This window comes from Herpailurus yagouaroundi, unplaced genomic scaffold (genome assembly GCF_014898765.1).
Source record: "Herpailurus yagouaroundi ecotype Mexico unplaced genomic scaffold, PumYag 205, whole genome shotgun sequence".
In the NCBI taxonomy this organism is placed as follows: Eukaryota; Metazoa; Chordata; class Mammalia; order Carnivora; family Felidae; genus Herpailurus; species Herpailurus yagouaroundi.
This window is the reverse complement of record NW_024412436.1, coordinates 4,994,343-5,007,267: the sequence shown is the minus strand read 5'-3', so window position 1 is coordinate 5,007,267 and position 12,925 is coordinate 4,994,343. Positions and strand designations below refer to the sequence as shown.

At 40.7% G+C, this 12,925-nt stretch overlaps 1 protein-coding gene across 8 annotated transcripts in view; it reads left to right on the top strand.

Annotated features, from left to right (window-relative positions):
• Nucleotides 1–12,925, top strand: part of DCAF6 (DDB1 and CUL4 associated factor 6) — a 136,624-nt gene that overhangs the window by 40,297 nt on the left and 83,402 nt on the right. For all 8 annotated transcript variants that reach the window (XM_040451747.1, XM_040451751.1, XM_040451749.1 and 5 more), the window contains exons 5-7: nucleotides 7,200–7,313; nucleotides 7,945–8,080; nucleotides 10,657–10,871. In XM_040451747.1, the coding sequence (XP_040307681.1) occupies nucleotides 7,200–7,313; nucleotides 7,945–8,080; nucleotides 10,657–10,871 (465 nt within the window). The remainder of the gene's footprint in view (nucleotides 1–7,199; nucleotides 7,314–7,944; nucleotides 8,081–10,656; nucleotides 10,872–12,925) is intronic.

Genomic DNA, 12,925 nt, shown 5'->3' with positions numbered 1-12,925 from the left:
TTCTTTCTTTCTTTCTTTCTTTCTTTCTTTCTTTCTTTCTTTCTTTCCTTTCTTTCTTTCTTTCTTTCCTTCTTATGTTTATTTTTGAGAGAGAGAAACAGAGCATGAGCAGGGGAGGGGCAGAGAGAGAGAGGGAGACACAGAATCCAAAACAGGCTCCAGGCTCTGACCTATCAGCACACAGCCTGACCCGGAACTCAAACTTGGGAACGGCAAGATCATGTCCTAGGCTGAAGTCAGACACTCCACCAACTGAGCCACCCAGGCACCCCCTGGTGTTAATTATTTAAATGTAGGTAAAGTTCCTCAGTGAAGCCATCTGGTTCTGGGTTTTTCTTTGTTGGCATGTTTTTGATTACTGATCTATCTCCTTACTATTTACAGGTTTGTTCAAATTGTTTATTTCTTCATGATTTAGTTTTGATAGGTTGTATGTTGCTATAAATGTATCCATTTCTTCCGGGTTGTTCCATGTGTTGTTGTATAATTATTCATACAAGTCTCTTAAGTTGCTTTTTATTTCTGTGACATAGTTAGTAATGTCTCTTCTTTCATTTCTGATTTCTGTTGAGTCTTTTCTCTTTTTTTCTCAGTCTAGGGAAGAGTTGTCAATATTGAAGATCTTTTTAAAAAACCAACTTTCAGGGATGCCTGGGTGGCTCAGTCATTTAAGCGCCCAGCTCTTGATTTCGGCTCAGGTCATGATCTCAGGATTCATGAGATTCAGGAGCCTGTTTGGTATTTTTTTCTCTGCCCCTCCCCCTCTTGTGTTTTCTTTCTCTCTCTCACTTTCAAAATAAATAAATATTTCAAAATAAATAAATATTTCTCATATTTCAAAATGAAAAAACCAACTTAGTTTCATTGATATTTTCTATCTTTCATTTCCTTTATTTCTGCTATAGTCTTTATTATTTCCTTCCTCTTCTAACTTTCGGTTTAATTTGTTGTTGTTTTGTTAGTTCTTCGAAGTGTAAATTGTTGGTTGAGATCTTCCTTATTTTTTAATGTAGGTATTTACTGCTATAAACTTCCCACTTGGTAGTGTACTATTTACTTAAAGTACAGATAGGGAAGTACTTTCTATTACCATTTTACCATTTTTTTCTGTGTGTCTTATAATGATTTTATTACTCTTGTTTTTATGTTTTCAATGATTTTCTTTTTTTTGTATTGACATTCTTTGATTCCTTTCCTTTGTGCATCTTCTACAGATGTTTTCATTGTGGTTAAAATAAGGATTACGTAAGACATTTTAAAGTTATAACAACTTGGGGCGCCTGGGTGGCGCAGTCGGTTAAGCGTCCGACTTCAGCCAGGTCACGATCTCGCGGTCCGTGAGTTCGAGCCCCGCGTCGGGCTCTGGGCTGATGGCTCAGAGCCTGGAGCCTGTTTCCAGTTCTGTGTCTCCCTCTCTCTCTGCCCCTCCCCCGTTCATGCTCTGTCTCTCTCTGTCCCAAAAATAAATAAAAAATGTTGAAAAAAAAATTAAAAAAAAAAAAAGTTATAACAACTTATCTTAAACTAGTAACAACTTGGGGGTGCCTGGGTGGCTCAGTCAGTTAAGCGTCTTCGCTTTCAGAATTTTCTTTATCCTTGTATTTTGCCAGTTTCACTATGATATGTCGTGCAGAAGATCGATTCAAGTTACGTCTGAAGGGAGTTCTCTGTGCCTCTTGGATTTCAATGCCTTTTTCCTTCCCCAGTTCAGGGAAGTTCTCAGCTATTATTTCTTCAAGTACCCCTTCAGCACCTTTCCCTCTCTCTTCCTCCTCTGGGATACCAATTATGTGTATATTATTTCTTTTTAGTGTATCACTTCTCTAATTTTCCCCTCATACTTCTGGATTTTTTTTATCTCTCTTTTTCTCAGCTTCCTCTTTTTCCATAACTTTATCTTCTAGTTCACCTATTCTCTCCTCTGCCTCTTCAATCCGAGCCGTGGTGGTTTCCATTTTGTTATGCATTTCGTTTAAAGCGTTTTTCAGCTCCTCGTGACTGTTCCTTAGTCCCTTGATCTCTGTAGCAAGAGATTCTCTGCTGTCAGCTATACTGTTTTCAAGCCCAGCGATTAATTTTATGACTATTATTCTAAATTCACTTTCTGTTATATTGTTTAAATCCTTTTTGATCAGCTCATTAGCTGTTGTTATTTCCTGGAGATTCTTGTGAGGGGAATTCTTCCGCTTGGTCATTTTGGATAGTCCCTGGCGTGGTGAGGACCTGCAGGGCACTTCCCCTGTGCTGTGGTGTATAACTGGAGTTGGTGGGCGGAGCCGCAGTCAGACCTGAGGTCTGCCCCCCAGCCCACCGCTGGGGCCACAGTCAGACTGGTGCGTGCCTTCTCTTCCCCTCTCCTAGGGGCGGGATTCACTGTGCGGTGGGGTGGCCTGTCTGGGCTACTTGCACACTGCCAGGCTTGTGATGCTGGGGATCTGGCGTCTTAGCTGGGGTGGGTAGGCAAGGTGCACGGGGGCAGGAGGGGCAGGCTTAGCTTGCTTCTCCTTAGGTGATCCACTTCAGGAGGGGCCCTGTGGCAGTAGGAGGGAGTCAGATCCGCTGCCGGAGGTTTGGCTCCGCAGAAGCGCAGAGTTGGGTGTTTGCGCGGAGCGAGCAAGTTCCCTGGCAGGAACTGGTTCTCTTTGGGATTTTGGCTGGGGGATGGGCGGGGGAGATGGCGCTGGCGAGCGCCTTTGTTCCCCACCAAACTGAGCTCTGTCGTCCGGGGGCTCAGCAGCTCTCCTTCCCTTTGTCCTCCAGCCTTCCCGCTTTCTGAGCAGAGCTGTTAACTTATGACCTCCCAGCCGCCAAGTCGCGCTTGCTGTCGGCACACAGTCCGTCAGGCCCCTCCGCTTTTTGCAAGCCAGACTCGGGGGCTCTGCTTGGCCGGCGAGCCGCCCCTCCGCCCCGGCTCCCTCCCGCCAGTCCGTGGAGCGCGCACCGCCTCGCCGCCCTTCCTACCCTCTTCCGTGGGCCTCTCGTCTGCGCTTGGCTCCGGAGACTTCATTCTGCTAATCCTCTGGCGGTTTTCTGGGTTATTTAGGCAGGTGTAGGTGGAATCTAAGTGATCAGCAGGACGCGCGGTGAGCCCAGCGTCCTCCTATGCCGCCATCTTCCCTCTCCATCCAGTTAAGCGTCTTCGGCTAAGGTCATGATCTCACAGCTTGTGGGTTCGATCGAGCCCCACATTGGGCTCTGTGCTGACAGCTCAGAGCCTGGAGCCTGTTTCGGATTCTGTCTCTCTCTCTCTCTCTCTCTCTCTCTCTCTCTCTCTCTGCGCCCTTCCCCTGCTCATGCTCTGTCTCTCTCTCTCAAAAAATAAAAATAAACACTGAAAAAAATTAAAAAAAAAAAACTGGTAACAACTTCAGTCACATACACAAATTACTCCGTTACATCCTTCCCCCACTTTATTTTATTTTTTTAAAGTTCATTTATTTATTTTGAGGGAGAGAGAGAGCATGAGCTGGGGAGGGGCAGAGAGAAAGGGAGACAGAACCTCTAAAGCACAATCCATGCTGTCAGTGCAAGCCCAATGTGGGGCTTGAACTTGTGAATCAAGAGCCATGACCTGAGCCAACATCAAGAGTTGGATGTGGGGCGCCTGGGTGGCTTGGTCGGTTAAGCGTCCAACTTCGGCTCAGGTCATGATCTCACGGTCCGTGAGTTCGAGCCCCGCGCTGGGCTCTGTGCTGACAGCTCAGAGCCTGGAGCCTGTTTCAGATTCTGTGTCTCCCTCTCTCTCTGCTCCTCCCCTGTTCATGCTCTGTCTCTCTCTGTCTCAAAAATAAATAAACGTTAAAAAAAATTTTTTTTTAAAAAGAGTTGGATGCTTAATGGACTGAGCCACCACCTAGGTGTTCCTCCTTCCCCCCTTTTATTTTCACTGTCACATATCACATCTTTGTGTATGTTGTATTCATTGACTCTAGTGTTACAATAATTTTAACCCTGTTATCCTTTAAACTCTATGCCCAAATTAAAAGTGATTTACACATCATGTTTACAAAGATTTCTGTAGTTATCTATTTGCCTTTCCCAGAGACCTTTATATTAAAAAATTTTTTTAATATTTATTATTGAGAGAGAGAGTGAAAGCACAAGTGGAGGAGGGGCAGAGAGAGAGAGACAAACACACAGAACCCAGAGCAGGCTTGGCACTGTCGGCACAGAGCCCGACGCGGGGCTCGACCCCACAAACTGTGAGGTCATGACCTGAGCTGAAGTCGGACGCACAGCTGACTGAGCCACTCAGGTGCCCCCAAACCTTTATGTTTTTCTATGCTTGTGTGTTTTGCTGTCTGGTACTTTTTGTTTTAACTTGAAGGACTCCCTTTAGTCATTCTTGGAAAGCAGATCTTGTGGTGATGGACTGAATCCCTCAGCTTTTATCAGGAAGGTCTTTCTTTCTTTTGTTTTGCTGGATATACTATTCTTGGTTTGCATGGTTTTTTGGTGGTGGTGGTTGTTGTTGTTACTGTTTTTCTTTCAGCACTTTGAATATATTATCCCATTCCCTCCTGGCCTGTGATGTTTGTGCTGAGAAATCCACTGATCTAATGGGAGCTCCTTTGTACGTGATGACTCACATTTCCCTTGCTACTTTCAAGATTCTCTCTTTAACTTTCGACAGGTTGCCTATAATATGTCTTAGTGTGGCCTCTTTGGGCTCATCGTACTTGGAGTCCGTTGAGCTTTTTGAGTATGGCTGTCCATTTTCTTTGGGAAGATTTGGAAAGTTTACAGCCATTATTTTTTCAAACAAGCTCTCTGCTTCTCCCTTTTCTTCGTCTGGAACTTCCATATATATTGCTCAGTTTGTTGTGTTCTAGAAGTCTCTTAGGGTTTTCTTCACTTTCTTTCATTCTTCCTTTTTGTTCCTCTGACACAATAATTTCAAATGAGTTGTCTTCAGGTTTGTTGATTCTTCTTTCTGCTTGATCAAGCCTGATGTTGATCCCCTCTAGTAAATTGGTAAATGTTATTATATTCTTCATGTCTAAAATTACCATTTGCCTCTTTCTGCAGTTTTTACTTCACTGGCGATATTCTCCTTTTGTTCATGCAGTGTTTCCCTAGTTTCATTCAGGTGTCTATTTGTGTCCTCTTATGATGCATTGAGCTTCTTTAGTACGATTAATTTGAATTCTTAGGCAGTTCGTAGATCTTCATCTTATTAGGGTCAGTTACTGAAAATTTATTTTGTTCCTTTGGGCTGTTACACTGTATCTTTGTGTGCCTCAGTATTTTGTTGTTGTGGTTTTTGCTTTGGAAAAAATAGCCATCTCCTCCTGGTCTTTTTAGACGGGTTTTGTGTAGGTAAGGTCTTCACCAGTCAGCCCAGCTAGAGATTCTGGAGGTCCCTTAAACTTTTTATGAGGATGTATCTTCTCCGGTCCATTCAGAGAGATGGAATTTTCCATTCCATTCTGCTCCCTTTTCCATCTGTGATCCTGCAAGGAAGCCACTGTGCTCTCTTTTGTTCTCTCAAGTTTTATCAATGCTGAGTCAGGAGAGACAGAAACTAGTCCCTTGGTAGCCCTCCTCCACCTGCCTGTAAGCTGGAATGTTGGACATACATTCCACTCTTCTCTTTCCTTTCCAATGGAGAAGCTGCAAGTTGGGCTTTCCACCCGCCCCGCTCCCCCCCCCCCCCCCCCCCCCCCCCAGTTTTGTGCTGTGCTGCCTTGGGGAAGGCTCTGGTGTGAATTGAAATGAAATAAGCTTTTCTTATTCCTTTCATTATGGCTGTACTTGGCTTTGAACTTTCCTGGTATATTGCTTTCTTAACTGGTCTTTGGTATTCTCATAAAGGCTTTTTGACTTTATATTGTTATTAAAAGCCAGTGTTTCTCTAGGGGAATGAGTTGAGGCATCCTGTTTTGCAATTTTGCTGATATCACTCTCCATATGGATTTTACCCACCATCTTTTATGGTAAAGATTGTTTTCCCCGCTGTTGCTATTCAGTGTGCCATTAATAATAAATTAAGAGTTCATATGTGGATAGATCCATTTCTGTACTCTATTTTGCACCGTTGGCCTATTTGTACTTTTTAAAATACCAAACTGTTTTAATTGCAATAGCTTTGTAATGAGGGGCGCCTGGGTGGCGCAGTCGGTTAAGCGTCCGACTTCAGCCAGGTCACGATCTCGCGGTCCGTGAGTTTGAGCCCCGTGTCAGGCTCTGGGCTGATGGCTCAGAGCCTGGAGCCTGTTTCCGATTCTGTGTCTCCCTCTCTCTCTGTCCCTCCCCCGTTCATGCTCTGTCTCTCTCTGTCCCAAAAATAAATAAATGTTGGAAAAAAAAATTTTTTTTAAATAAAATAAAATTTAAAAAAAAAATGCAGTTGAGGGGCACCTGGTTGGCTTAGTCGGTAAGCATCCAACTCTTGCTTTTGGCTCAGGTCATGATCTGAGATGGAGCCCTGCATTGGGCTCTGTGCTGATAGTGTGGAGTCTGCTTGGGATTCCCTCTCTTTCTCTCTCTCTCTCTCTCTCTCTGCGCCTCCCCCATTTGTGCACATGCACACTCCCAAAATAAATAAATAAACTAAAAAAAAATACAATTGAGGGGCTCCTGGGTGACTCAGTTAGTGGAACGTCTGGCTCCTGATTTCAGCTCAGGTCATGATCTCAGGGTTGTGCGATCGAGCCCTGGGCCCTGTGCTGAGCGTGGAGCCTGAGATTCGCTCTGTTTTTTCTTCTGCCCCTCTCCTCCACTTCATGTGCTCTCTCTCTCTCTCTCTCTAAAATAAAAAAAAAAACTTCCAATCCATGAACACAATACATCTCCCTTACTTTACTTAGGACTTTAATTTTACTCAGCAATGTTTTATAATTTTCAGTATCATGTGTCTTACATATGTTTAAGTAGTTCATATTTTTCATGTTATTGTAAATGATATTATTTTTAAAATTTCAGTATCTGATGATTTTGTTGCTGGTATAGAGACGTGACATTGATTTTTACATATTGATCTTGTATCCTGCAACTTTGCTACATTCGCTTATTCTAATAAATTTTTTAAAAATTGATTACATAGGATTTTCTGCTTACATGATCAAATCGTCTGTGAATAAGAAGACAGTTTTACTTTATTATTTATTCTTCATTTTATTTTATGGAACGGTAGCGATGTCTTTCAAAACCATCCAAGTGCTCAGTAACATTACCTGTACTTTTGTTTTCACCTTCAGATTATGACTGTACCCAATGACCCGTATACTTTTCTCTCTTGTGGTGAAGACGGAACTGTTAGGTGGTTTGACACACGCATCAAAACTAGCTGCACGAAAGAAGATTGCAAAGATGTAAGAATCAAATTTTTATACAAGTGACAAAAAAATTAACATTATAATTAAAATCGGACAATAAGTTATCTCTAGGTTCTAAGATTGTGGATGGATTTAATTTCATTAAATCTTGCTGACCTAACATAATTACTCAGTTTTAGTCTTGTATTTTGGAGTAATTTTTGTTTTTTCCTTTTCAGAATGTAATTTTCATTATTCAAATATTATTTGCTTTTTTAACCTCCAATTTATCTTTCCATATGATTTTTATTTTGATTGGTTTATAAGGAAAATTTACAATGTTGTGTTAGAAGTCAATTTTGGAATTGTGTAGCAAGCTGTAAAAAAAGAAAAAAAAGGAATTTTCCTTATAGTGATAAACTGCTGAGGAGGAATATTGACCACGTATATCTATTTTGATCTCATGTCAGCTGAATTTGTTAGAAACACTAACAGATATCTGAAAAATAAATGAAAAGGAAACCATGTTGTTGTTTTCCTTCTCATTATCATCCTAGCCTAGGATTTTTAAGAAAGGTTATTTTCTTCTAATTCAAAGGTTAGTATTTTTAATGTTCAAGTGTTTTAAGTCTTTAGAGTATCCTCTCTGTGGCAGAGCTCTGTGACGCTGGTGTTTTCTCTTTCATAGGATATTTTAATTAACTGCCGACGTGCCGCCACCTCGGTAGCTATTTGTCCACCGATACCTTATTATCTTGCTGTCGGCTGTTCAGATAGCTCAGTACGAATATATGATCGGCGAATGCTGGGCACAAGAGCCACAGGTAAACAGCTGTATGTTAGAGAAAATATAAGATTCTGTCAGTTCAAAGAATAAATCTGTAGGACATATTTGCAGTTTTAAAATGTCATTAGTTTGTCATAAAATTCAGTAAACACAATGTAATTAAATAATACGGATTCATAGAAAAACAGCATTTTACCAAGGTTTTATGACCCTATCAGTGTGATGCTTTTGTAGTTTGTCACCTTAAAAAGTTGTAACAGTTGACATGTTAGTTTCCTATGACTGTCATAATGAATTGCCACATGTTGGGTGGCTTAAGATAACAGAAATTCTCACATTTCTGGAGGCTACATGTCTAAAATCAAGGTTTCACAGGGTTTTCTGCTGGTGGCTCTCAGGGAGGATCTATTGCATACTTCTGGCTTCTGGTGATTGCTATTCATCTTGGCTTTTAAGTGTTTCATTTCAATCTCTGCTTCTGTGTTGACATGCCATTCTCCCGTATGTGTGTCTGAATCCACATTTTCCTCCTTGTATGAGGACATATTGGATCTAGGGTCCACTCTAATCTAGTTATGACCTCATCTTACTAATTATATCTGCAAAGACCCTATTTCCAAATATCCCAAATATTCCAGAACCATTCTGAGGTTCTGGGTGGACGTGAATTTTGTGGGGGACACTATCAGCCCACAACACTTCGCCTTCCTTGTTTTAAAAAAATTTTTTTAAATTTCAATTTAGAGAGAGTGAGAAAGAGCAAACAGGGGAGAGAGGCAGAGGGATAGAGAGAGAAGAGAGAGAGAGAGAATCCCAAGCAGGCTCCATGCTCAGCATGGAGCCCAACGCAGGGCTCAATCCCACGACCCCGATATCATGACCTGAGCCGAAATAGAGTTGGATGCTCAACTGACTGAACCACCCTGGTGCCCCGGCACTTGGCTTTCCTAATTTCTCTTTGCAGGAGACAGAAGAGTTAGAAAGAACAGTGACTTGGCTTTGTGTTACTGTATAGCATATGTTTATGCCTAAAGTACTGTTAGCTATGCTGTTGAATCCATCTAAAACTCCTCATTCGCTCCTCATCCACTGTGGGATCAAACCACTTCTGAAATACCCAACTGAAAGCCATCGTTCTTCAGCATTTTTCAGTAAGGGAAGGCCAGGATTTTATACCCACATACCCACCAAATATACAAACATATATACACACTCACATATATTCGCGTATTTTGTATTGCCCAAAATAAAAATGGACTTGGCCAGAAACTAACAATGTCAAGCTCAGGGTCAATTTATGTCCAGTAAAAATGAACATAGATTATGGAAATGGGAGGACGAGGTGGGGTTTGGTTTGGTTTTGGAACCGTGATTGAGGTGTCTTATGTATCTGGATAATGCACTTTTAGGGGGAACAGTAGTAATATAATATGAAATTGTAGGCTAACTTACTGTTTCTCAACAGATGGGACACGGTTGGCATTTTCGGCAGAACAAGGCCTCCTTGTGCAGTGTTCGTACAGTTTTATGGGACTCTCAGAATTTAGCATTCCCAGACCTCCAGTGCACAAAATGCCAGTTGACCCTTTCTCTATTATACTGTATTATGTTGATGACTACCAAAATTAATTAAAGTTGGAATACTACCCCCCTTCGTTATGTTATAAGAGGAAAATTTCAGGACAATCAAAAATCTTTTAAAAACATAGGGGAGCCTGGCTGGCTCAGTTGGAAGAGATCTCAGGATCATGAGTTTGAGCCCCATGTTGGATGTAGAGATTACTGAAAGAAAGAGAAGAAAGAGAAGAAAAGAAAAAAGGAGAGGGGAGGGGAGAGGAGAAGAGAGGGGAGGAGGAAGGGAAGGGAAAGAAAGAGGGAAGGAAGGGACGGAAGGGAAGTGAAGCGAAGCAGAGGGAAGGGATGGGAAAGAGGAGAAAGGAAGGAAGGAAAGGGAAGAGAGGGAAGGAAGGAGAGGGAGGGACAGGAAGGGGAAGCAAAGGGAGGGAAGGGAAGAGAAGCAAGGGAAGGAAGAAAAGGGAGGGAAGAGAGGAGAGGAAGGGGAAGGAGGGAAGGAAAGGAAAAGAAGAAAAGTGAATGTAAATTAAAAAAAATTTTTATTTGCTATCTTTTTAAATGTTTACTTTTGAGAAAGAATGAAAGTGCGAGTCGGGGAGGGGCAGAGAGAGAATCCCAGGCAGGCTCTATGCCGTCAGTCAGCACAGAGACCAACTCAGGGCTCAGACTCCAGAACTGTGAGATCGTTACCTGAGCTGAAATCAAGTCGGACTCTTAACCGACTGAGATACCCAGGTGCCCCTAAATCATAAATCATTTTAACTGATTAAATAACTCATATTTCTAATTAAACGCTTTATGTAATCTGGAATTCCAGCAACTCAGGAAATTTTTTAAAAGATACGTAGACTTCATGCTGTATTCTTTATTATTTTGTTATAAAATCAGACTATTGAGAAAAGAGCCTCTTCTAGAAATAGAACAGGATAGTTTGGATTTTATATTGCTACATTAAATCACATATCTCATAATTCAGATTAAGAGTTTTTTAAATGTTTTTCTTAAAAAAATTATACAACTTCCTATTTTCTTATTTAGGGAATTATGCAGGTCGAGGAACTACTGGAATGGTTGCCCGTTTTATCCCTTCCCATCTTAATAATAAGTCCTGCAGGGTGACATCTCTGTGTTACAGCGAAGATGGCCAAGAGATTCTCGTTAGTTACTCTTCAGATTATATATATCTTTTTGACCCGAAAGATGATACAGCACGAGAACTTAAAACTCCTTCTGCAGAAGAAAGAAGAGAAGAGGTAAGCTTACTCAAAACCATGTTCTTCATTCAGTTCAGAAGACACTGACTCAGTGACTCCTGGGGCCTGTAGGCCTTCAAAAAATAGAATTGATTCGCAAGACATTTGTAGTCGAAGTTTTGAAAGAGGACTTGGAATATACCTGGAAGAACAGGGGCTGACTAGAAAAAAGTATTGTGAAACATTCTTAAAGAGAAAATTTTTAATAGCAAAATGTTTCTTTAGCTTTGTGGAGGCACAGGAGCAAGCAAGAAATATCAACAGTTCTAACAGTTGCGGGAAAAGCGATTAAAATAATAAAAAATGGGAGGTGTAAATTCCCAAGAGACTAAATGTTTCTGTTCATACACCAATCGGAGTTGTATCTGTTACCATTTTCTGTTCACATGTGGACAGCAATCCCCTTCTCTCCTGATGGTGCCTCTCTTTCACAATTATGAACGAGTGGCATCCATCCGTGGGTTTATTTTACAGAACACATCTGAGCGAATGAGAAAAAGGCAAGCTAAAATACACGCACGCACACACACAATCGGGAGAGGAGGGGATTGCTGACCACATATGAATGGAAGATGGTATTTGGTTAACTTCTATTGGTGAACGAAAACATTTAGTCTTATTGGAGTTTATATATCACATTTTATATCTGTTACATATATATCTATACACATACAATATTCTATATTGAAAACTAAGTGACAGAATTGCTGCCACTAAAATGACTCTACAATAGTGAACCATTAGGGTGCCTGGCTGGCTCAGTCATCTGGAGCATGTGACTCTTGATCTTAGGGTTGTGGGTTCAAGTTCCACATTGGATGTAGAGAATTTTTAAAAATAAAATCTTTTAAAAAATAAAATAGCAAACCATCTTATTTATAAAAGGCAAAAACCAGAAAAAATGTATCTTTGTCAATATACAGCAATAGAAAAGTGTTTGTTTTAACCTATTAAACTTCTTTCCCCAACATATTTTTCACTTTGGCTTTTTTTTTTTTTTTTTAATGTCCTATGTTTAATCACTTGGCTTATAAATGTTTTTGAAATTAACTGTTGCTTTATTAATTATCAGTGACTTTTTGGTATTGGACCAACTCCTATCAGTGAACGTATTTTAAAGGTATTAAGGAACAACAATTTTGTAATTCGTGTGAGATGCAAAACTAAATCCAGTACTTACGGTTGTGGGTTTAGAGGGCTATAAAATTAGGAAAAAATCGGGATAACTTTATAAATCTATTTTGGGCTTTTAAAAGTGTTGGTGTATTTAAATGAATTAGGAAATTGACAGAGAAAGGGGTATGATGGCTAATGAAAGCTGTTTTTTACTTTATTGGCCTGATTGAAAACATGAGATCTGCTCTGTTATTTTGTTGCTGCTGGGTAATTTTCTCTTGAGATGCGTGTTTTAGTGAATGAAGTTACATTCCAACTTCGTGACTGTTACATAATGAAAGTTGGAATGCAGAAACATTTGAAGTGGGCCAGCCAGCTTTTGTACCATAGAATACTTACGTGTTTACATATGTAAACACAATATGTTTACATAATTGGGGTGAATGAGGCTGAGTCGTGAACAGTGAATGTGGTTTTCTCAGTGTTCTTTGTTGAATTAAGAAAAATAATTCTGAAAATGGATTAAAATTACAAAACTAAATCATGCTTCTATAATAAACCAAATAATTGACAGGTGTATATAGAAGTTGGTAGTCTGTCTCCTTCTTAAGCTCAACATCTGTTCTTCAGTGTTTTATCCTAAATCCTTGACACGTGCCTACTGTGCACTAGGTCCTATACTAAACTTTAGAAAATCTGGGATGACTGTGACCAAGACATAGCCTCTCCCTCAGGAATTTACAGTTTAGTGGGAATAGAGATACAAATAAATGAATATATAAAACTTAATAGAATTCTAAATAAGAGTTATGTTCTGGGGTGCCTGGGTGGCTCAGTCAGTTAAGTGTCCGGCTCTTGATTTTCACTCAGGTCATGAATCCAGGGTCGTGGGATCGAGCCCCACATCAGCACAGAGCCTGCTTGGGATTCTCTTTCTT